At 46.0% G+C, this 23,205-nt stretch overlaps 1 protein-coding gene across 1 annotated transcript in view; it reads right to left on the bottom strand.

The window, feature by feature from the left end:
• Positions 1 to 565: 565 nt before the first annotated feature.
• Positions 566 to 23,205, bottom strand: part of LOC138540371 (putative ferric-chelate reductase 1) — a 1,004,090-nt gene continuing 981,450 nt past the window's right edge. The window contains exon 16 of the mRNA XM_069641679.1: positions 566 to 1,104. Within this exon, the coding sequence (XP_069497780.1) occupies positions 1,015 to 1,104 (90 nt within the window). The 3' untranslated portion in view covers positions 566 to 1,014. The remainder of the gene's footprint in view (positions 1,105 to 23,205) is intronic.

Raw genomic sequence — 23,205 nt, 5'->3', positions numbered from 1 at the left:
CCTCACAACCCACTGATTTGACAGGTTACTTCTGAGTTAAGGTAGCACTGCAAAAAATAACAACACATACAAGATCTCACAGTGGAATATGTTTAAGAAGAACTTTAGGGAAGCACATTTAAATGAATGAACTGTCTGTCCATTGCGTGCACACACATTCCTCAAGATAGAGGGTCCTACAAAGGACTGCTATGATATCCAGTTCACCATACACGCATGCCACCCTCTGATTTAAAGAACACAATTAACCCTTTTGCGCCTTGAAACCCTTGTGTGTAGGCACATTATAAATAACCCATCAATAAATTAATCAATCAATCAATCAACCCAATGAATTGGCACAGGGGCAGGTTCCAAGTTGCATTCATGATACTTTTAAGAAATCAATGGTCATTCTTGGGTTGTCTGATGCACTTAGGAAGTAGAGCTTTGAATTATATATTTTGTTTTTTTTTGTTTTCACCATCCTCCCATTGATAAATACCTACACAGACACACACAGATTTTGATAGGTAGCAGTGATTAGCTCTTCAATGCTTACTGTAAAGGATAGGATCAGACATACTTGTATTACTATATTTCCTGGTTGTTTAATATTGCTGCCTAAATACCGAAGAGACAAAAAGTACAAAAGCAGGGAAAACAAAGATAGAACGTGTTGTTTCTGTTGTGTAGCTGGGATGAAAAAATAAGTAATACAAGCATTTTTTTTAATAATGTAAATGTTAACAAAACAGACATGTACGCACAAAACAAGGGTTCGAAATGCATATGCTGATGGTCATAGTCGGAGCAATGCTTTACAAAGATAAACAGCTTTGATCGAAGGGTTGATTGTTAAGAATTCATCTAAAATCTTGACAGTACTACATTTGTACAATTTATTAGATCCTAATAAAAATAAGCATAAACTCAAGTCGACAGTTAAAATTTCAAGAATTGTGTTCAAATACACTATGTGCTGTCAACTCCCATTGATCATGCAGTGTATACTTAAGAGCTGTGCCATCCTTTTCACAACTGGCCAATTCCCACGAGCAGAGTGATTAGGAATGCCAGGTTTCCAAACACATACAAGGTAACAACAACAACTTCATGTTTTGCCTGCAGAGGAAAGAATAACACATGATTAGTGTGCATGCTTAACCATTGTCTATGTTTATACTTTGAAAAAAACAACTTTCCATAACCTGAACTCATGTATGTCTGGTCTCCCCCCTCAATGGAATTCACCCCCATTGGAAGTCTTTGAATGGAGATATGGATGTGAGTTTGCTTTTAGTGGTCGGTAGAAGGGGTGACATTTCCAAAGTGAGGTTGGTCTGATGAATTCGTGCTGACACTATGGGCCTGATTCACAGAAGCGTTTCTATAATGGCGCAATTCCATAGGAAAACCTTCTGTCAATCAGGCACTATATGTGTCATTGCACGAGTGTATTATATCTATTCTCTATCCAGGACCCATTATACACCAAACACAGATGATGAAGACAAATTCTGCTTATGCTCACACTCTCGACCACAATAGCCTGGTGTCATTACATCATTCTTCCTGATTTAGTAAGAATAAATCACATGCAAACATGATTTTGTATTGAAAATTGTACAAAAATACAGACTTGAATGAAGACAGTGCGTAAACATCCATCTCCTGAGTAAACAATGCCGATTTGAAGAGAAGAAAACTATGTAAAAACTACTTATACGAACAATGGTTCCTTGTTTACATGCGTTGACGTGCATGTGTCAACCCATATATCAAGCACAACCATTGGATTCTCCTCAGGGTGTTGTTTCGTTGCAGCTCATATAGATTTAGTCAGATGTCCATATTATAAATATGTGGTACATGTTAATTGATCTTATTTCATCTACTTGCTTTCCTAATATGTGCCTCATTTAAATTCAACGACAAATGCGCTCCAATCGTCAATGATATTTTCAAACCGTGAGAAACATTGGTGTCAGATGTGTGTAACCCCAACACAAGAATGCATTGTCATTAAGTTTTAAATCAACTTCGCACATCATGCACGTTATTTAAATGTAATTATCACACTTTTTATTCGTGAATGGCACCGCAAACAGCATGGAATTCAAATCAAGCGTACAGATTTAACTCTGCATCTCACATTGTCAGCAGCCGTTACAGACCAGTGAACTACAATACTCTAGCCCAACTTCGAAAACATAAAGGATGAGATCATATCGCATCTATCAATACATTGATTAATCAATCTTTCCATTAAAGGGTTATATTTTTCTGTTACTTGAGAGAGTCCATGATCCAAATCTCCCTGTAATTCAAATTAAAAGAAATACATTGCATTGAAAGCAGCAATGCCATTTCCCAAAATCAACCTTTCCACTACCTACGAGCAAACTATCAGCTAAACCTGGTAAATCGAAAACATTGCATACTTTAACAGCATACATATCATAGACTATCCCATAAGTAGATCATGAAACCTCTTTTTAAACAATGGAAGGCACTCATACTGTCTCAACTCCAACTGCCTTTCTTCACAGACATGCTACATTAAGGAGAACAAATTATTTGCTCACTGTTTATCTACTTGTTATATAATCCACCATCTTGGAACTGGGAAGTAACAGTCCTTAAAGGCTTGCGACACAGTGGCTATTGCAACTGAACCAAACAGAAGCCCATCTGCACTTGGCTGTACTAGGATGTCACCATACTTGTCTATACATCTTTAGAGTCTGTTGTTCTGAATCTTGCAACTAACCTTACCAACATATGAGCTTGATGCCACGACTAAAGATAAACTGAAGCAGGGTAATATATTACATCCAATACTGTCAACATTTAGAACTAGATATTTGAGATCTATTAAAGGTAAGGCAAAGGTTTGCAGTTAGAAATGCTGATGTAATTCATGACTTTGGGCCTGATCACGACTTTGGCGGTAATGTAATTCCTCATTCCCCATTGAGCCCATTCGGGAATGCCCCATTGGGCTCAATGGGGAAAATTTGCACTCTTACCGCCGGCGGATTTCCCGCTGGCGGTAATAGCGCACATTTTCAGCGGATTTCCCCCCCAGCCAAGAGCTGGGGCGAAATCTGCTGAAGTCCTGATTTGGCAGACCCTTAAATCCGGCGGTAATAGCGCGACGGCTGGATTTAAGGGGTTACCACCAAAGTCGTGATGAGGCCCATATTCCAATATCTTGATATAACATGCATATGGAAAACCTGTTTACAAGAGCCATCTAGGCATTGCTGTAGCAACTCATAACTATAAAATATAATAGCCATTGAATCATTTCAAAGTTGATGGTTAGTACCTATTTTAAAAAAATTAGGCTTTACTTAATTGACTGCTCCAATGCGCAACAATAGACCTTTTTAATGAATGCTGTGCAGCTTCTAGCTCACACTCCAATTACACTGTATTGATATACCCCCCACATAATTCTCACAGGGCCTGCATAGAAATTATTTTATATGTAGGGCCCGATTAATGGAATAATCTGTGCATAAAAAGGGGTACTTGCGTGTGAAAGAAAGTGCAAGCGCACGTTTACCGATTCATGGAACACATTGCGTGTGGCTTACCTGAGACGTGCGCGGAATCGACACGGGCTCAACACGCTACAGCAACACCACGAATGTCTTGTGCGAGACGGCATGCGAAGGCGCATACTGCCTAGCACAGTCACCTAAAAATGGGGCGGCACATGTGGAATCGGGAACAACAAGCGTAAATGTGGTCATTACGTGGGAAGTACCACAGTAAAATACTTGCAACGCCCACACGCGTGCTTACAACACATATTCATGGAATCAAACAGGGCTCACCGGCGCGCAGGAAGACGCGCTAATCCAGAAACACATCCGCCAAGCGAAAGCTGGCGTAAGCGTTGCAGCACACCAAAAACAATGCATAAAAGTCCACGTGAAAAATAAATGCGTGTATACAGCTACGATGAATGTACCATTTCTTGCAGCAGTGATCGTGGGACACCGGAGAAGGAGGAGGAGGAGGAGGATAGCCAGGGCCCACATTTTTTTTACCCAGGAACAGCCTTTCTGAGATGCTTGATGACCAGGTCTATGGCAGGTATAGGTTTCCACCTCGTATCATCTTAGACCTGTTCACTGAATGGGAGGATAACCTTACACCACCCACCCTGTGCTCCCAAGCACTGATCCCCTTGGAAAAGGTGCTCAGTGTACTGCATTTCAGTGGAAAACTGCCATAGATGGAGGCATTTCACAGCCCACGCAGTCACGCTATCTACACCAGGTGTTGGCAATTATGACTGCACTCCCCTCTGTCCCCAGGCACATATACATGCCCAGAACACCCGCAGAAAGGCAGGCCATGGTCCAGGACTTTTATGAGGTGGCGCACTTGCCCAAAGTGCTTGGTGCCATTGATTGCACCCATGTGGCCCTACGTCCACCTAGGGCCACAGAGCACATCTATCGCAATCGCGAGCACTGGCATTCTATCAACGTGCAGGTTGTATGTGATGCCAAGGGAATTATTACCTATGTATATGACAACTATCCAGGGTCCACCCATAATAGTTTCATATTCAGAATGTCACCCTTACACCGGGACCTGGATGTTGGGAGGCATGGCAACACATGGCTCATTGGTGAGTTGAAATGGCCATGCACATGCATGCATGTCAGACACAAATAGACAAAGCCAACTAATGACAACCATTCTCATCTCCCCAGGGGGCAGTGCCTGCCCTCTGAGCACCAACATGATTACACCAATATGGAACCCCACCACACCACCCCAGGTAAGATACAACACAGCCCATATTGCAAATAGGGCCATAGTGGAGCGCACATTCTGAGTGCTAAAGTCATGCTTCCTCTCTCTTGACCACTCTGGTGGACAGCTACTATATGCACCACCAGTAGTGTGTAGGATCATTGTGGCAGCATGTGTCCTGAATAATGTTGCAACACGGCGTGGCATACCGGTGGACATGGTGGTGCCCCCACATCCCCAACCACATGCACGCCCACTGTGCATGGGAGGGGGAAGGGCACATGGCGAGGCACCCTGTACCCAGCTTGTAGCACATGTTTTCACCTAAAATCCAACCCCTGTGGATTGCACACAGGCCTGGCATGTTCCAGGTAACAATCAATGATGACAAAGGGACAATCAACTGTCCCAACCTTACCACCCTGAGAATGTGTCCTTGGAAGTGCTACATTTTGTGCATCCCTAACTACTTAAACTAACCCAATCTCGTATGACCAGAAGGCACACATTGAAGATGCAGTATGCCACTAACCCCTTGCAAAAGTTCACATCTAAATGCTGGCTGTCACCTAAGCCCTCCCAAACCTCATGTCACATGGTTGCCACACCATGCCATGGCATGCAATGTCAAAAGTGACAAATGAATGCCCAACACATAACACTACTGTGACAAAGTGCACCCTGATGAATGGAGCTAGGTCAGAAATAACTCACTCTCACACATCAAAATAACATTGTACTCAGGAACATCCATTGTCCAGCATAACATATCATAAACACAGGACACAACAGCAACAATGTCAAACAGTGACCAATCACAATAGCACACGTGCCACAATGTGACTAAAATACCACATGAACCCCTTCTATCTTGAGTGTGGCTCTGCTAACTAAAGGGGGCATGGAAACACATACAGCAGGAAGGTCAACAATAATGGAGACAGGCAAGGTAATACATGAAGATGTAACATGAAAAAATGATATTTATCAATGTCCAAACAAAAAGGTATGCTAACCGTGCACTGGAAAAACAATGATGAATACCCACTAGGGGTGTATACACAGGTTGGACTTCAGACTGGCCACAGAAATAATGGAAGGCCAATGCCTCTGTGTAAGTTACTTTCACACGCTGCTCTCCTTGCAAGCCCATGGGAAGGGGTAGCAGGAGTGGCATATGTGCCTGGACCCTAAGGCAGAAACAAGGAGTGTATCAACATGAGACAAGCCTGTATGGGCCCAGCCGGAACACACAGTGGATGACTTCGTATGACACACAAAGTAACACACTGTCACATGAATGCACAATAGACACAAATCTTTTTTTTTTAAATAAAAATGGCCATGGAGGACCTGGGGGGTGGCACCCAGGAGGGAGGGGGTGCAGGGTGCACATCAACACCCACAGGCATGGATGTTGAGAAGAAAAAAAAAGCCTCATGGGTTCATGGCCTGCACGGTTTGCATAGAGTGGGAGAGATGTTGATGCTGTCGTCACCCTCTGGTGTAGCATTAGAAGGTGTGTGTGGTACGAGAGGCTGACCACGTATAGCCCTGGTCTGGTCTTCAAATGGCAGCGACCATGCGGGACTGATAGGTTTGATTCTGCAGCATGATGGTCCGGAGGTGTGCATGCACCACCTCACGGGATGCACTGAGTTGCACTGAGTTCCGCTTGCACGACCTCACGGGATGCACGGATCTCCACTTGCAAGACTTCATGGGTTGCACGTAGTTCGACAGAGATGTTGTGCGTCAACTGCTCCATCTGCTGTTCTGCCCGGCTACTGTGGGATAACTCGAGTGCACCTAGAGTAGATCTGAGGGAGGTATTCTATTCCCTCAGGGCAACCCTGTGGGCCTCAGCCTCTGCAGCTATGTCTATGCGCAGATCCCCCAGTTCAGCCCGTCAGCCTGTGTGAGCAGCATGTGGACTGCAATGCCTGCTGCTGGAGCTCCATCTGTCTTTCGAGGGGGAGAATGGAATTGGCCACCCTATCCACGCCCTGTGCCAACATCTCACATGATGCCCCCTGTTGATGTGCAACAGCATACATGGCTTGCTCCTACACGGTATTCCTGGGTGGCACACGACCACCGCGTTGCCGGATCCCACACCTGCCGGAACCAAGGATACCTGGTCCTTGCTGCACTGGCGCTGCCTATGGCTGGAGGACTGCATTCCTCCCTTGATCAGCTGCCCCAGGAACAGGCACCAATACTATGGAGTGTGACCCTGCATCTGTAACCACCACAGACAGACATTCCAACACTGACTGGCCCCGTGAGGGGCCCACTTCCCCTGCAGGTGTTTGGGACAGAAAAGCACCCACAGTAGAATCACTCACCTGCGACAGCAATGAGGGATCCATGTCCGTTTCAGCACCAGAGGCATTAGCTTCCTCAGAAGTGTACTCAGACACACCCCAGGCCAAGATGGTCTGTAGCATCAATGGATTATCATGGGCTACAACACCACGTCCTTCACTGGTGCCTAGTTGTGGCTCAGAATACATTTCCTCCTCCACGTCCTCCTCCAATGCATCCAGTGCCTCATCAGTTGCACAAATTCAAAGAAATACATGAGTACATATGTAAATAGCATAGGCCACATACATAGGTATCACAATGTTGTCAGCCAATACATAAACCTGCCATGTCACACATGGCACAAACTCATGCACGCACGCAGTGCCAATGAAAGGGAAGGGTAGCATGAAAGCAGAGATGGATGTGTGTCAAAGGGCAAAAGAACACATGTAGTGCATGGTGCAAAGCACCTGCTTTACACACAAGCATGTGAATGGCATAGTCCTTCCACAAACATGACTGATGCTAAGACACAGATGGCATGCAGCATAGCGATGACCGAACTGTCAACCAGCCTGAGATGAAAGTTGAAGACTACTGTCCATGGGCCACGTACAATGCATGTCCAATGACATTACATGGAAATCACAATGTGAAAACACACGTGTCACAGGGTGCAACAACGCTAAGGTGGTGTAATACAGTGAAGGCAGGCACACTGATTCCATAATGCTAGGTCACATTGACATCACGCAAGTGAATAGGCATGTTGAAGGGAAGAACAGGGTTTTGAAGTGTGAGGGTGCAGTGTAGTACATGGTAACGGCCTCAACTATGAAGAAAATCATGTAACCGGTAATGTCAATGTTGTGGCCTGATGGCAGTGCAAGGATAAGTACAGTCATCATGTGTAAAGTGTTGGTAGTGGATTGTAGGGATACAATAGACGCCCCATTCCCAAGTGCAGGGGATGGCTGGGAGGCAGTGCAAGCGTTAAAATAGTGGCTCAGAGGACTGTGTCATAGCTCACAGTGTGGGCAGGTGACAAGTGCATTCTCTCAGTCATCCGGGACTACAGCAGGGGAGAGGAGGACAGGAAGCACAACACATCAGAAGTGCCTCCAGACCTGGAGAAGCTACACCTCCAGTTACATAGAGGCAGGGAGGGTGTACCAGAGGGAGGCCCCAGCTCAACACGGATGATAACTACAAACAAATTGCCATGAGGAGCAACTGAACCCGATGTAGTAGGAAAGGGATGATCAAAGACAATGAGAAGGAAGTAAAAACTGGAGATGGAGTTGAAGTAATTGCTGCACATGGTTCAGGAATGAACACTCATAGCCACTGTGAGCCTCTGCCATCATCAAATTCCTAGAGAGATACCTGGCACGAAGCCTAAAGGACTTTTCACACAGTCCAGGTCTGGCTTAGTTGCAGAGGGAAGAGTGTAGAATCACAGAACTACTGCTAAAGCCTCTAGCAGTAGTCCACCATAGGAATTAACAGTCCTCTGGAGACAGTGAGCTGCTGGGGGACGAGAGGAAAGGATGAATGCCTCTGAGGAGGTGCAGCTGGCAGGGTGACCTCTCAGAGACGTCAGACATGTGACGATAGAAGGCAGGTGTGAGTGGAAGATCATCACAGGCTATCCGCCACCACAGGTTATAGCAGGAATAGGGCCAAGAGAGGCTGGACAGAGAGTGTCATGGAAGGAGTGAGCAGGTGTGATGATGAGGATTGTCTCTCTGTTCAGCACATCGTTTGTATGCAGTCTGCATGACAACAAGCACGTATCAGTCCAACATCACATGGTTCACACATGGCAGTCATGTCAATGTAGTCTGAACTGGCAGACAATCATAACACATCACCCAAGCAACATACACATGTCCTGGACACACATGCATCACCACTCACCGGACATTGCCTCATACATTGGCAGCTCTCCCACGCCTTGGATCAGCTCCACTGCAATGAAATCACTAGCTATCTCTTCATGTTCAGTGAGTTCATCGTCCTCTGGTGGTGACCCACTGCCAGTCACCAGAGTAGAGCTAAACTTGGCAGCCAGCTTATGTTTTGCTCGGCGTCAGGGGGCATTCCAATGGTGCGAGATATCACCAGCTGTGTTCTTCTCATAGCGCAAGGCACTAATACGGTCCGCGAGGCACTGCCAGTGGGCCATACTCTGAGCAGGCGTATGTGTGCTCCCTGCACCAGCATGTCACAGCCATGTTCCAACACGTAGTCCACAAGCAGATCCAGTTCCTGATCACAGAAACTCCTCTTCCTTGATGTGTGGGACTCCTGTGCCGTGTCTGGGGTCTAAGCCTGTACCACCACAGCACGTTTTTGCTTCTTGCAAGGTTTGCAGACCCTGAGTGGCTTGTACCACTCGGGTCAGTAGGGGCTGGAGTACTGGTGGACTGGCCTATGGCATCAGCCACTAATGTTACGACAGAAGGTTGGTTTGCAGGTATCAGTACTTGGGTGCTGTTGTCAGGGCCCTGTGCTGTACGAGTCTTGGCCTTAGTGACAAGGGAATTTGCCCCTGAGTCACTCTGGCCCTGGCCCGGGACCAATACAGTTCTGGCTGGTTGACCCTGAGCAAGGTTGGCAGTTGCTACAGCTGCCCCTGCAGCTTCCTGACCCTGGATGGTGAGGACTGCAGATGACATTGCTGCTCCCGATCCACGGGTGCCGGTGCCAGGACCTTGCACCGCACGTGTCTTGGCCTTCGGGACATGGACATCGGCCATTGAGTCACTCTGGCCCTGGCCCAGGACCACTACAGTCCACACTGGGTGACCCTGAGCCTGGGTGGTGGTAGCCACAGCTGCCCCCACAGCTTGCACATCCTGGTTGCCCTGGACAGCAGATTACACTGCTGGTGTGTGACCCCGGGTGCTGGGGACGTGAGCATCAGCTGCATCTCCCCCACCCTGTTGGGTGGGGGACATAGCTCTCTCTGCATGGCCACCTTGGCCACCTCTACCAGGTCGCCCACCTTTGCCTCCCTTCCCACTTGTTGTCCTCCCAGTCATGGCACTGATGGACTAGCACAATGGGCGGTGACTCTTACAATTGTCCTGGGCAATTGGAGAGAGGGGGTAGGGTACTTGATGGAAAACGTACCACTGTGCTCCATCAACGCTCTATGTAACCCCTGCTGAAGAAATTACAGGCTGTGTTACGCTCAGGCACCCTAAAAACAAAAATGTATGTGTACGCACCCACTCGGTAGCCCACTTGTGAAAAATAAAAACGTCCTGCAGTACGCTGTGGCACCCAGCAACACAATAAATGCATAGGCGAGGAACACGTAGGGTGCTATGACCTCGAAAATGTGTTACATGACACACAGGGGCAACCACAGTATGAAAAATGCATGCACGACTCACCGTCTGCCTTGTAGCAACTCCCCCGCAGTAGTATGCACTCGAACAGTAGTGAACAATTCGTGTGGGACCCCCAATACTCCGAAGTCCATGCGTCCATCCATCACGAAATTCACGTACATTGTAATGTTGTCCTACGCACACCTTTATCCCGATCCTCAACGCCAATGCCCAACATTCAGCACATGTCATGTAACGTACGAGCTTAGGGCCTTTCCTCTGATTACACACTAATGTGCTGTTTCCTTACGTGCAGAGTCTCTCTGTTTCACGCTTCTCCCAAACCAGACAATTTACCTGTCTCCAACTGCCCCGAGCTGCCTCCTACGTGCCATCTGCTGCTGCCAGCCCACTCTGTGTGCCTGCTGCCCACATGCCCTGCATTTTGTGCCTGCTCATCAGCCATTGCCAATTATCCTGACATAGTGACCACCTATGCTGATCCTGAAGACTCCCGACTGCCATACCACCGCTCCACAGCCCAGCCCCAGTACCACCTTGTCCACTCACACCTGCCTCAGGTGTTGCCATGTCTGACACAACACCATCTGAGGCAAGTGGCATTCACCCCAGCAGAGAGGCAGAGGGCTGTCAGCTTCTCACCCAGGGAAGTTGGCATCCTGGTAGACCAAGTCCTGGGGCATCATGATGCCCTCTTCCCTGGCCCATCGGCAATGAAGGATGGAAGAAGATCTGGGCGGACATCGTGAGTGCCATCAATGCGGAAGTGGTGGCACCCCACGACTACCATCATGTCCACAAGCACTGGGAAGACTTCAAGTCCATGACCCTCAACAAGGCCCGGCACCTCCTCAAGGCTGGTGATGATCCAGTGGGACGCCGGGGCCAGTTGACCACCAACGAGATGAGGGTCCTGGAGCGCTTATAGCCAGCACTGTATGCCCAGGTCTTGGAGATGGTGCTCTGGCTGGAGTTGACTGGTAAGTGTTCATGTGTTCTTGTCCACCATAGTGCATGTGCATGTTGACGTGTGGCTGGAGTGTGCACCTTGGCCTTATTTCTAGCATGCCTCCTGTACAGATGTCTGTGTGTATGTCCCTGACAGTGCTGCATGTGAGTCCATTTAATCGTGTCCCACATCAATGGTGTCTGTGTTGCAATGCATGATGCGTACCGGCATGTAACAATGCACACCTGTTTGCATGCCTGTGTCTGGACTGGAGCATGCTAGAGGTGTGGCACATGGGTGCTTATGTCAACATCATGGACATGCATGGTGTACATGTGCGAGTGTCTGAGTAGTGAGTGTGTGACTGGCCAACACTCTGGGTTGTACGTTACTTGAATTCTTAATTTGTGATTGCCTCATGCTGCCAATTTGCCCTCAAGTGCACCATGGCCTGCCTCATGACTGTCAGGTGATGTTTGTGAATGGGAAGTGTATGACCCATGATGCGTGTGAGCTGGAGGCACAATTCTGACATGCTGCCAGTGCCTTGTTCAAGGATGTGAATGTCTGTTGTGAATGAGAGACATGATTGTGCATGTGTGTGAATAGGACTTCCCTGTGTGTAGTGGACGGTGAAAATGCTTGTGACCTCTGACTGTGCCACTGATGTACATTAGCATTGTGACAAACACACATGTGTTCAGTACCCTGATGTTTGTGTTCTATGTTTCCCTATCCACACAGACGATGGGAGAAGGGGGCAGAGAAGGCCCTGTGGAGCACGGCAGCAGGGATGCCTCCACCAGACGTAGACGCCAGGCCCAGTCTGACTCCCAGCTACTGTCATCTTTGGGAGCAAGGAGATTGATGCAGCGCCCAAGTCAACAGCCGCAGCTGCTGAGGGGACATCCAAGAAGGTGAAGGTGGTGGAGAACTCGGTGTGGAAGACAGTGGGGAGGCATCCAGGTTGGTGGGGTAGGGAGAGGAGGAGGAGGCCACATCAGCCCAGCCCATGCGGCCTGGTGGGGTGGTGGTGTAGGTGTGACTGCTGCAGTCCAGGATCAGCAGTACCAGGGACAGGATTAGGCACAGGCCCCTCGGCGGTGACCTGCACTGCCTCCGGCCCCTGATCCTGGACTGCAGCAGTCACACCTACACCACCACCCCGCCAGGCCACATGGGCTGGGCTGATGTGGCCTCCTCCTCCTCTCCCTGCACCTGCCGGCACGCCCCAGGCCGGACCCGTCCACAGGTGGCGGTCGCTTCCACCTAGACGGAAAGACCAATGCCTGTGGATGTCGCCATTCTGAACAGGGTGGAACCTGTGCTAGCTGGTATCATGGGGCGGGTAGACTCCTTTCGTGATGATGTGCAGGCTTCCAATCGGGGCTTGCATGTCATCATGAGGAGGTCTGCCGTCTCGTGAACTGGCTGGAACATTTCCTGCTATCGCAATGAGTGCATGGGATAGCCACTTATGTGACCCCCTCCTCGTCTGCCCCCGCTGTGCGCCAGTTGTCCTCCCTGGCCTCTTCCGGCCCAGAGACCACCAGGGCCCCTTGTGCACCTGTCCTCACCCCGGCAACCAGTCTGGTGGAGACCACATCCCTGCCAGGATCGGGAGTCGACGGAGGATCAGCAGAGGTGGTCACCACGGAGATCCATCCGGCGACAGGGCATGTGGCAATGGTGGAAGAGCAGGTAAGCATCGGGCAGGAGGCACACGTGGACCTTTCAACAAGAATGTCTTCCGTATAGGGGCGACTTTGTCAGCAGATCAGAGCAGAGCGGCAGGGGGTTCAGGGGGAATGACTCACCATCGCCAGGGCAGAGAATACTCTGCGTCGGGCAGTGAGACGGGCAGAGTTCCTCGGGGAGACTTGAAGGGAGTTTGAGAGGGGCACGTTGGAGTCCTTGCAAGCCCTCGAGGGGAGAGCACAGGCCCGCCTAGGGGAAATCAACGCAGAGTTTGATGATGCCCTGGCTGAGACTTTGGGGGGAAATGGTGAGTCACAGGACTAGCCCTCTGCCACTGTACATAGTTCTTTAGGTTTAAGTTTCCTTTTCATATTTTTTTCTTTGGAGTTTTGTGACTTTCCTCCACGTATTGTACATAGTTCTTTGTTTTTTTGGTTCTTCTTTTTCGGACATGGTTTGGGACAATGGACCCTGGATTTTTGTAAATAGTACTCTTTTGAACAAATATTTTTCATTTAAAAATGGAGCCATGGTTTTCTTTGGATTTGTGTTTTCATTTTTTCTCACCTTTATGGACATGTAGCACATCTTTGCTTTCAGCTTCATTTGTATGACTTGCAATTTATTTTGTTCTTGACAATGTTTTATTTATTTGAAATCAAAGTGGGGTCTGTTCTTGATGGTTTAGGCCAAGTTTTGCTCTTGCTTACTCTGTTCTATGTCCATGATTCTGGCCGTTGTTGTAATTGTGTGTGCACACATGCATGCATGTGTCATATTTGACTTCCATTGGCATGTGGCATGTTGTGCTGTGCATGTACAATAGATTGGTGTTAAGGTGCCCTTGGAGTGTGCAGCGTGTGGTGGCTTTTCATTTAACATCTGTTGCTTATGTCTACCGGTCCACAGTGTGTTGGAGGTGTCAGGGGTGGACATGAGACGGGGTCTGCCTGCAGGCTGTCGTCACAGGTGGGGGCTGAGGACATGAGGCGGGGCCTGCTTGCAGGTTGCCGTCACAGGTGGGGGGGTGGCAACATGAAGCAGAGCCTGCCTGCAGGTTGCCGTCACAGGCGGGGGGAGGGGGCATGAGGCAGGGCCTGCCTGCAAATTGCCGTTACTGGTGGGGGGTGGGGACATGAGACAGGATCTGCATGCAGGGTATGGTCATGGATGATGGGGGGGTCCCATGTGGTGGGGACTGCCTGCAGGGTATGGTCACGGATGATGGGGGTCCCATGTGGTGGTGTCTGCCTGCGGGGTATGGTCGTGGGTGATGGGGGTCCCATGTGGTGTGGGCTGCCTGCGGGGAATGGTCACGGTTGATGGCTGCTGGGGTGTAGCTGTCCCTTCAGGAGGCGGGTGCTTCTAGGGGATTTTTGCATGTATTGCAGGGTTCCCGCTGGCCTTTCCACGCGATTTGGCTGGTGCGACCGAGGTACCCGATTATGCTGGGGTGCGGACAGGGTACGCACTGGCCTTTCCATGCGGTTTGGCAGGTGTGACCGGGGTACACAATTATGCTAGCCCTTTCCACGCTATTTGGCTGTTGTGAATGGGGTACGCGATTACGCTAGGGTGCAGTATGGGTACGCGTGGGCCTTTCTATGCAATTTGGCTTGTGCGACCGGGGTGCGCAGTTACGCTGGGGTCCGATAGGGGTACGCGCTGGACTTTTCACGTGATTTGGCTGGTGCAATCGGGGTACATGCAGATTTTTCATGCTATTACGATGGGGGGGATGTGTGCTGGGCCAGAGGGATCGCAGGGCCTTGCACAATATTTGTCATTTCACTGGGTTTTTCCTGTGCACGGTGGCATGTTGGGGGCGTTACTGGCACTGCTTTATGTGCTTTGCACCATGGCTACTGATGCCTAAAAAATCCATGAAGACGCGTGCCGCACAATTGCTGGATTCATAGTCTCAGCTTCAAATATTCAATCAGCACACTTAATACTACTTGGTGATTTTAACTTATTGTTTGATTACATCGCTAAATCCCAGATTAACAGGGTGGCCCTACATTTCGACATAAAACCATTATTAAAAAAGGCTACAATATTCCAGACCTCACAATTGACAAACTCAATTTGTAAAAAAAAAGAAAAAAAACATTGAGGTCCATACAGCTATCCTTATCCTGTGATTTGGTCAATTTGCAATCTTGTTTTCACTGAAATGTGATGACATGTCTATACCTGAATCAGATTCTGAATCTTCCCCTTTAAGATCCAGCGTTTTTATGTGTATGGGAAATCTATATCTGGCTTTTAACCCCTACTTCTCTGTTTTACCGATTGTGCTGCCTTCACCACTGATAGTGTCCTAGCCTACCCTCTATCACTGCACAAAAACCCATTAAAGTATTGTATTAATCATCATTATACAGAGTCGTAAACCCAGGTGAGTGAGATTAGCCTAAATTTCGACAACCACAGTAACTTGGCATTTATCAGATTCCAAACGTTCACAAATTGCTATTACATTTCTATCTCAGGTGCCAATAAAAACAAACACAGCAAAAATTAAATGACAAGAAACACACTCTGCTTGAAAATTAAACCCCTTTACCAATAGCTGTTGGTGTTTAAAGTCTAAATAATGGATTACAGACACCTAATCATTCACCCATGACCTTCTCAAGTACATATGCTTTTTCATTCAGGACCGAAAACCCATATATGTAGGTCGTTAATAGTAATCTGCCATACTTAATCTCAGAGGGGCGGCAAACACCAGCAATACCTACAATACCCTTGAAAGTCTGACTATCATCTTGGAAAGCTAGACCTTGTTATCATTACATGCATTTCGCCATCACTATCTGACAGTTCCTGGAAATCAAGCCTTACAGCTATGCTGAGGAGGACAATCGCATAGAGGCAGACAACAGTGAAATGTAGATATGGGCATCTAAGGGAATACCTACCAAAGACTACAAACACTACAGTGAGCACTGAAATCAGACTTCAAGGTTATAACAATAACGGCCCCGAATACAGGTAGGGAACTATACCACTCATTATCTCCAGAGGGATCCAAAGGTCTAACCTATCTTCTTTGACTTACTGGCAGAATGTGAGATGGAAAAGTCATGGTGCAAAAATACTGACAACATAAAGTGAGTAGCTCTAGAAAATCTTGACCATACATAGACTGAGGGTCCAAATAAAGTATTAAACAGTCACATCATATCTTCAGACTGCTGCATTTAGAAAAACATTACATTATTAAACTGAGTAGCCAAACATCTGCCGCCATTGGGAAACACTGTGTGAGTTATATCTTGGACAAAGAGGCACATCCCGCCCACAAAGTTAGTTTCCTTCTCAAGCATTTCATCAGCTGAATACACTCATACCATGGATTCTATATATTTCGATTGCCAGGTCATGGAAATGGAAAAATAACTGATGAGCTTGAAGCACGTGTACTAGAGGTCACTCTATAAAAGAGATGGCTAATTGGCATGATGAGCAAATGGACTCAGAACAAGTTTACTATGGTGAATCACAAAATACAAACTAGATGATAACTTGTTCATGTGGAAAAAAAGTACTTCAGGAAAACAGAAAGAACAGTGAAGACATAAATCATCAAACACCTAAGGCGTATAAAAATAAGGTTGACAAAGCACTATAAGTTAAATATTTCATGACTATGGGACACAGACATGATGAGTTTCATTGCACTGTAGTACGAATAATTAAGGGATGAGAACTTATATCTACAAGCTAGAAATAATCGAATGGGTATTAATAAAACTTATCAATATAAAAGAAACAATAGACTGGTTTAAAATATAGTTATAAGAGGAAAGGTTATAATTGTAATAATATGACGCATATAATTATATATCTATCATTCTTAACAGGGGATCATTTAGCAGTATTGCCAAGATATCTGCTTATACATTGACATGTGTGGCAATACTTGTTCCTTTAAACATGATGGTTGGCAGTTTTTGCAAATAATGTGCAGTAGGACATGAAGAGATGACGTGCATCTTTGCTGCGTAGCTGGGGTCCCAGAAATAAATAAAAAAAATGGAATGGAGCAATATTCCAGAGATAGAATGCTGAGAGTAAAACTTCAATACATAGTATGTAATTGATATAAACCAAGAATCAAAAATTGTGAACACAAGCAATACATGCTCCTTTGCGGCTGCAAAAACGTCATTCTTGCATTGGCCAAAAATTGTCTTTGACAAAAATTAAAGAATTTTCAAAATTACCTGTGGGATATAAGGCTACAGAAAGCTTTAACACATGATAATACCTCATTAAGGGTGATATTACCATTGTTTCCTGGTATATTTGTACACTATTACTAAATAAAGTAATTCGATGAGAACAAAGACTCATACCGTTAACAATAAACCTCAGGTGAAGGTTTCATTTTTGGGGATCCACATCTCCCAAGAAGAAGCTAAACAATAGGTCACTGCCAGAAGTAAGTCAAACTTTAATATACTGCTAAGATTAAAAACAGGAATTTTTACAAATATTTTGTTCCAGAATGTGCTTGACTTATATTACACCACCTACCTGCATATTTATATTATTAAAAATGCAGTCCTTCCTCAAATTTAGTCCTCCCCTAGGTTAGCCATCTTTACTTCTCTTGATTTTTGCACTTTCACACTCTTTGTCAACTCCTCCCTTTTCTTTCTTTTTCAGTAAACGTCTCATCAGTTAACACTCTGGACCAGTTTTGCTTTGACTATGGCAGCTCTCTCTTTCTTGGGCTTCCTTCGTACTGCCTATATTGTCTCCATCTTATTCAGAATGCTGCTTCATGCCACATTTTTGGCCTTCACAAACAGGAATACATCTCTCCCTTTCTCCCTAAACTCCACTGACTGCCCATTAAACAAGGAATCCTCTTTAAAGCTCTGTTCCTTATATTCACGAACAGCTCTATTCCTAAACAAACCGTTCTCTCACAATTGTCCTTCCCATAAGTTTCAATCTTCCAACCGTCTTCTCTTCAGCATTCCACACTTCTGTCTATGCCACAAAAGCTGTGCTCTTTCTCATTTCCTGCTGCCTCAGCTTCGAAGAGCTCCCATTCACTCTCTCCATTCTGCTCTATTTCATGTAACTTCTCTTTCTGCCATTATCTCCAAACCTGGCTCTTCTCCCAGCTCATATAACCCCCTCTTCCATTTCTTCCCTTGCAAATGCTTAGCGCCAAGAAACCACCTTGGTGGTGTACAAGCACTCTACAACTGACCCTAACATAACAACATAGCATAGTCTTCCATAAAACACAGAAAGGAAATAAGGTAATTAAAGATGGTCATAAATTATTCAACATGATCTATATATATCGTGGTAGGATTATTTCCAATCCTGTGGTGATAAATACCCCACAGATTGTTTTAAATGGAAGCCATATCTCCTGACGAACATCCCAAAAATAATATTAGAAAGACAGAAACATGCTGAGCAGATATTGTAACAATGTTTAGTGAAATATGTGGCATTTTATTTATTTTATTGGTTGACATGTCTTGGATATTTTCACAGTTTATGAAAGGTTACTGAACACATTGTAATCACTGATTGCACAGATGATTCCATTAAAATAGCGAGGGTGAATAGTAATTACTTTAGACAGATCCATGGTTATTCTTTTCGTGATAAGAATATTTCAAACCCTTTTTAAACAAAAACTAAACATTTTGTAAAAAACGGTTGTGGTAAATGGAATGAATTTTGCTCTGACATTCATTATGATATGTTTTTCACAATTGGTTTGAACAGTTACAGTTTGTGGTGGATCAAGTTTAGGAAACATTTTATTGTGTAGTGACAAGCAAACATACAGTATGAAAAAAGGGGTCCTCTTAATTGCAGAACCCAAAACTGGAATTAATTGCTTTGGAATTGTCACATCTCAAATCAATTTGCTCTAGGCCAGTATTCCCAGAATAGATGTCACTGTCAGCGTACCAAGACCCTAATTTTGTTTGCATTCCAGTAGATCAATAATTCACTGATCCAGTTAAACACACAATACTCCAAACCAGTCACGTACAATTGTTTACAGAGGATGTTACATTACTAGCTATCTTTGCCAAAGCAATTGAAACTCTCTCAAGGCATGCCTTTTTCAACACCACCTGACCAATCACTAATTCCAATGGATGCACGTACTGACACACAGACCACTCCTCACAGTACTGAGCTACTGTTAAAAGATTCTAGCTTGTATGCTGGCTACCATCACTCTGTACAGTTGTTGGCTATTCTGGGGATAGGTCCACCCTTTAAACAATACAATAAAACAAAATAAGTTATTTTTCTGTAACTTATTATTCAGTTGATCCTACATGCTAATCCATCAAGGGCCCCTGATGCCGACGGGCTGATGAACTTGACCCTCAAAGAAAATCTGGACCAATGGGTGACCTTTCTAGGTTGATGTTGAATAATTTGAAATCATCCAGATCGATTCCAGTGTCATGTAGGATGGCTCACATGATACCAATATTCAAAATGGCATTCAAAACGATCCTTAAAAATACTGACTCATCGATCTACTGGATTTGATGAGGAAAATGTATGCACCCTTGCTGCCAAAAAGACTCAATAACTGGGCCATGACGGAAAACAGAAACAACATCTTTCAATCAGGCTTTGTAAAAGGCTTAGAGACCTCCCCTCTGGCCCTTTTCCTGGCCATTCTGAAAGCCATGAACTCACAGACCAAAATCCACCTGGCCTTCATTGACTTCTCTAAGGCATTCAACAGCATTAGCAGGCAAAGGTTTTGGGGAATATTAGAAAACTGAAACTGCCCTACAAACCTCCTGGAACAAATCAGAAGCCTTTACATGGGCATCTCTATACGAGTATGCCTAAATGCATCCGGGTCACCGAGCAAAGTCATACCAACAGGCTGGGTTGTCAAAGGAGGATGCCACCTAGCTCACGCTGTTTTCAACCTACACATTGCACACCTACAGGACTTCATGGCAGGAGTTAGATGTTTCCCACTGAAGATTGGTGGAGTGAAGATCAATCATCTACTCTAAGCAGATGATTTCCTCGATTACACTGCAATAGGTCTGCAACAGCAGCTGGACAGACTGGCGGAGTACGCTAAAGAGAACAACATGCAAATCAACACAGAGAAAACCAAGACCTTGACAATAGAAAAGTGCCCTAAAACAAGGAAAACATATTCAAATGGAGGCTGGGGAGCACAGAAATGTCATCAGTTGACTCCTTCAAATACTTGGGGATCCAAATCGCAAACACCACAGTTGAGATGGTCACTGTGGACCCGTCAAGAGGAAAAGCTATAGACCTGGCTAATCAAGCTCTGATCATAAATGCAAGTTTTGTCGTTATTCGATCTTACCCATCATCGAATTCTACAAAACCAAGGTGGTCCCTACTCTGACGTATGGAGATGACACCCCCTTATGCTACCACAAAACAACTGGGCTAGTCTAGAAGGCCTATTTTGCAAAGGAATTCTTGGTCGCCCTAAATCAGTGCTGATCCGGATTATCAGAATGGAACTGGGTTTAACATCATTAAAAGCATCAGCCGAGTGGAAATCACTGAACCTTTGGGGGAAATGCATGAGTGGAAACATGCCCCAAATGCTGAACCTCCTAAAATCAGAATTGGAAGGAGGACCAAGAACGTTTTGGAAAAATGGGCTTCAGATTGCAAGTCTCGGCTAACGGACATGGGAGCCACGGCTGATGAACTACTCCTGAACCCAAACAAAGTCACATAAAAACTATGTGCATACGATTGGATAATTACCACGGATTAAGAAAGAACATATAAGCTTCTCTTTATCACAAGAGATAAGAAGCCACGAAAAGCCTCCGGAATACTTGAAATAATTCCCAGATCCCAGTATCATATCACAATTTCTGAGGATAAGACTGAACCTGCGGTGTAGTGTTGGTAAGCGGCATTGGAGCAGTTTGGCAAGGACTATGGGTCCTGGGTTGTGGTGTTGGTGTGGTGTGCTGCAGGGTTCAAGTTTGGCTGGACTAGGGGTCCTAGGTGTGTGTGCGTGAACGCCAATGGCAGTTGGTTGGAATTTGGGTCTCGTATTGTGGTGGTTTAAGGAGTGTGTTTTTGCACAGTCTAGTTGGACTGTATTTTCGTAGGTGTTCGTGGTTGTGTTAGGTGTGCTCTGTACGGGCGCTGTGTGGACTGATGTTGGTTTGGTGTGCTTGTTGTTGCTCTTATTGAGCTGGGACCATGCCCAGCGGTGGCAGCCCTGGTGCCCTAGGGTGCAGACTAGGGTGGAAGGTAATTTGTGCAGGGATGGTTTGGTGAGTTAGGTAGTGTACTTTTGGGGAACGCTGGGCCGTGGCAGGTTCCAAGTGTTCAAGGGGCAGCTCTAAACAGGTGGTAGTGCTTAGTTTGTTATTTTTGTTTCTCAAGTGTGTTTCCAGTTCTGGTTGTAAGGGAGGAGTTAGCCCTTATTGTACTTCGTTGGGTTCCTCATGGTTTGTGTTTTGTGGGGAAGGAGTAGAGTTGGATTTGGACTTGGATGTGTCCTTGTTAACACGGTTTTGGTTTCGTTATCCAATTTGTTGTAGGCACAATTAAGGTGCGTTTCTTTGGGGTGCCATGTAGGTTATGCTTGTTCCATGGTTTTAGTGCTAAGCATTTCCATAGTGTCAGATAATGTATGGTGTTGGGGGTGTTAGTGAGCTCCAGGTGGCAGTTTTTCTTGTCACCAGTGGAGTATTGTTAGTTGGTGCATTTACGTGCTGGCCACACGTGTATGTAGGGGATTGTGTTGGGCGATGGTTAGTTGAATTCCTTCTTGTTCAAGAAGTGTAAGGAGGGAGAGGTGTTGTAATGTGTATCTGAGGTGGTGACATCACTGATGGTGGAATGTGGTGATTTCAGTGTGTGTGTAATGTGGTGATGTCAGTATGTATGGACTGTTTGAATGTTATGCTCTGAATGCAGGTTCCAGACTTTACAGTTGAGATCTAGCTGACAAGGAGGGCCGTGCCAATATTTATCTCCTGGCAATTACTTGCAATAAACCTACAAATAACTTACCTGCTGGTCCGGGTGTTCTTCAGGTACCAAGGTATTTCAGATAGCTCAGGGGCAACATGCTTCCCTTGGAAGCAAGATGACAAGGGGCAACACAGGTTTGATCCCCGGTTCCGTGCTCAAAAACTGCTGGGTATTAAGCGTGTTATAAATAACCTATTGAATCATATCACGATCAAAGACAGCCTTTTGTCACGTATGTTGTTGTTTTGCCTACACTATAAGTCCACAGAATTGCATAAGTAAGAAGAGGGGTGAAAGAACTATGTGTCAAGATAAGCACATAGCTGATAGTGCATTTCTGTATTAGCCCACTTGCAGACATGACATAGGGGTGCACTCGTAATGCCCATGTCTTCAAGAAACACACATTTAATTATTCAAAAAGTGCTAAATCATTTGGAGGTAGGTGAATAGGCCGGACTTCATTATATAAAAAATTCTCAGAGATCATGACGTGGAACCCCATGTGTTTTACATCAACCATAATCGGTTACTATACCTGTGGCCCTACCAGCCCTGCCAACCAGCTAGATGCCAGTTTGGCCTAATAGCTATCTGTGCTGTTCTGCGGTTAGAAATCCAATGTCCAGCTGGACAGTCCAATGCCCAGGTCTGGGATATATTTACACCCAACGGGGAATGCAAGGGGCCACCACCACCGTCCCCACCTGCTTAGCCAATTGGAAGCGAGTAGACCCCTCATCCCACAGCCCAGGTAGTAAAATCATAGTTCCTCAAGTGCAACATTTTTGGTCATGGTCTGCACATTTCGAAAATCCATTGTGTAGGTCCCCATCAACAGTGCCACAGGGCTGGTGGGTTACTGCCCAGCAGCCCTCCCCCCAATGCTAGGGTACAGGCACCTATCCACACCCCTCATCAAATAGTTACAAAAAAATGTATCACCTCTTTTTATTTTTACCACATGTTCCCACTTTGTTAAGCTCCCACTGGACCATGCCCAGCCGGATAGTCCAATGCCCAAGCCTGGCCTAAATTTCCACCCAATGGGCAACTGCAGAACCAAAATGTCAGTGTCCAGCTGGACAGGCCAACACCCAAGACTGG

Source organism: Ambystoma mexicanum, chromosome 1q (genome assembly GCF_040938575.1).
Source record: "Ambystoma mexicanum isolate Mex_15411 chromosome 1q, UKY_AmexF1_1, whole genome shotgun sequence".
NCBI classification, from domain to species: Eukaryota; Metazoa; Chordata; class Amphibia; order Caudata; family Ambystomatidae; genus Ambystoma; species Ambystoma mexicanum.
Note: the sequence above shows the minus strand (reverse complement) of the source record. Positions and strands in the feature narration are given on the sequence as shown.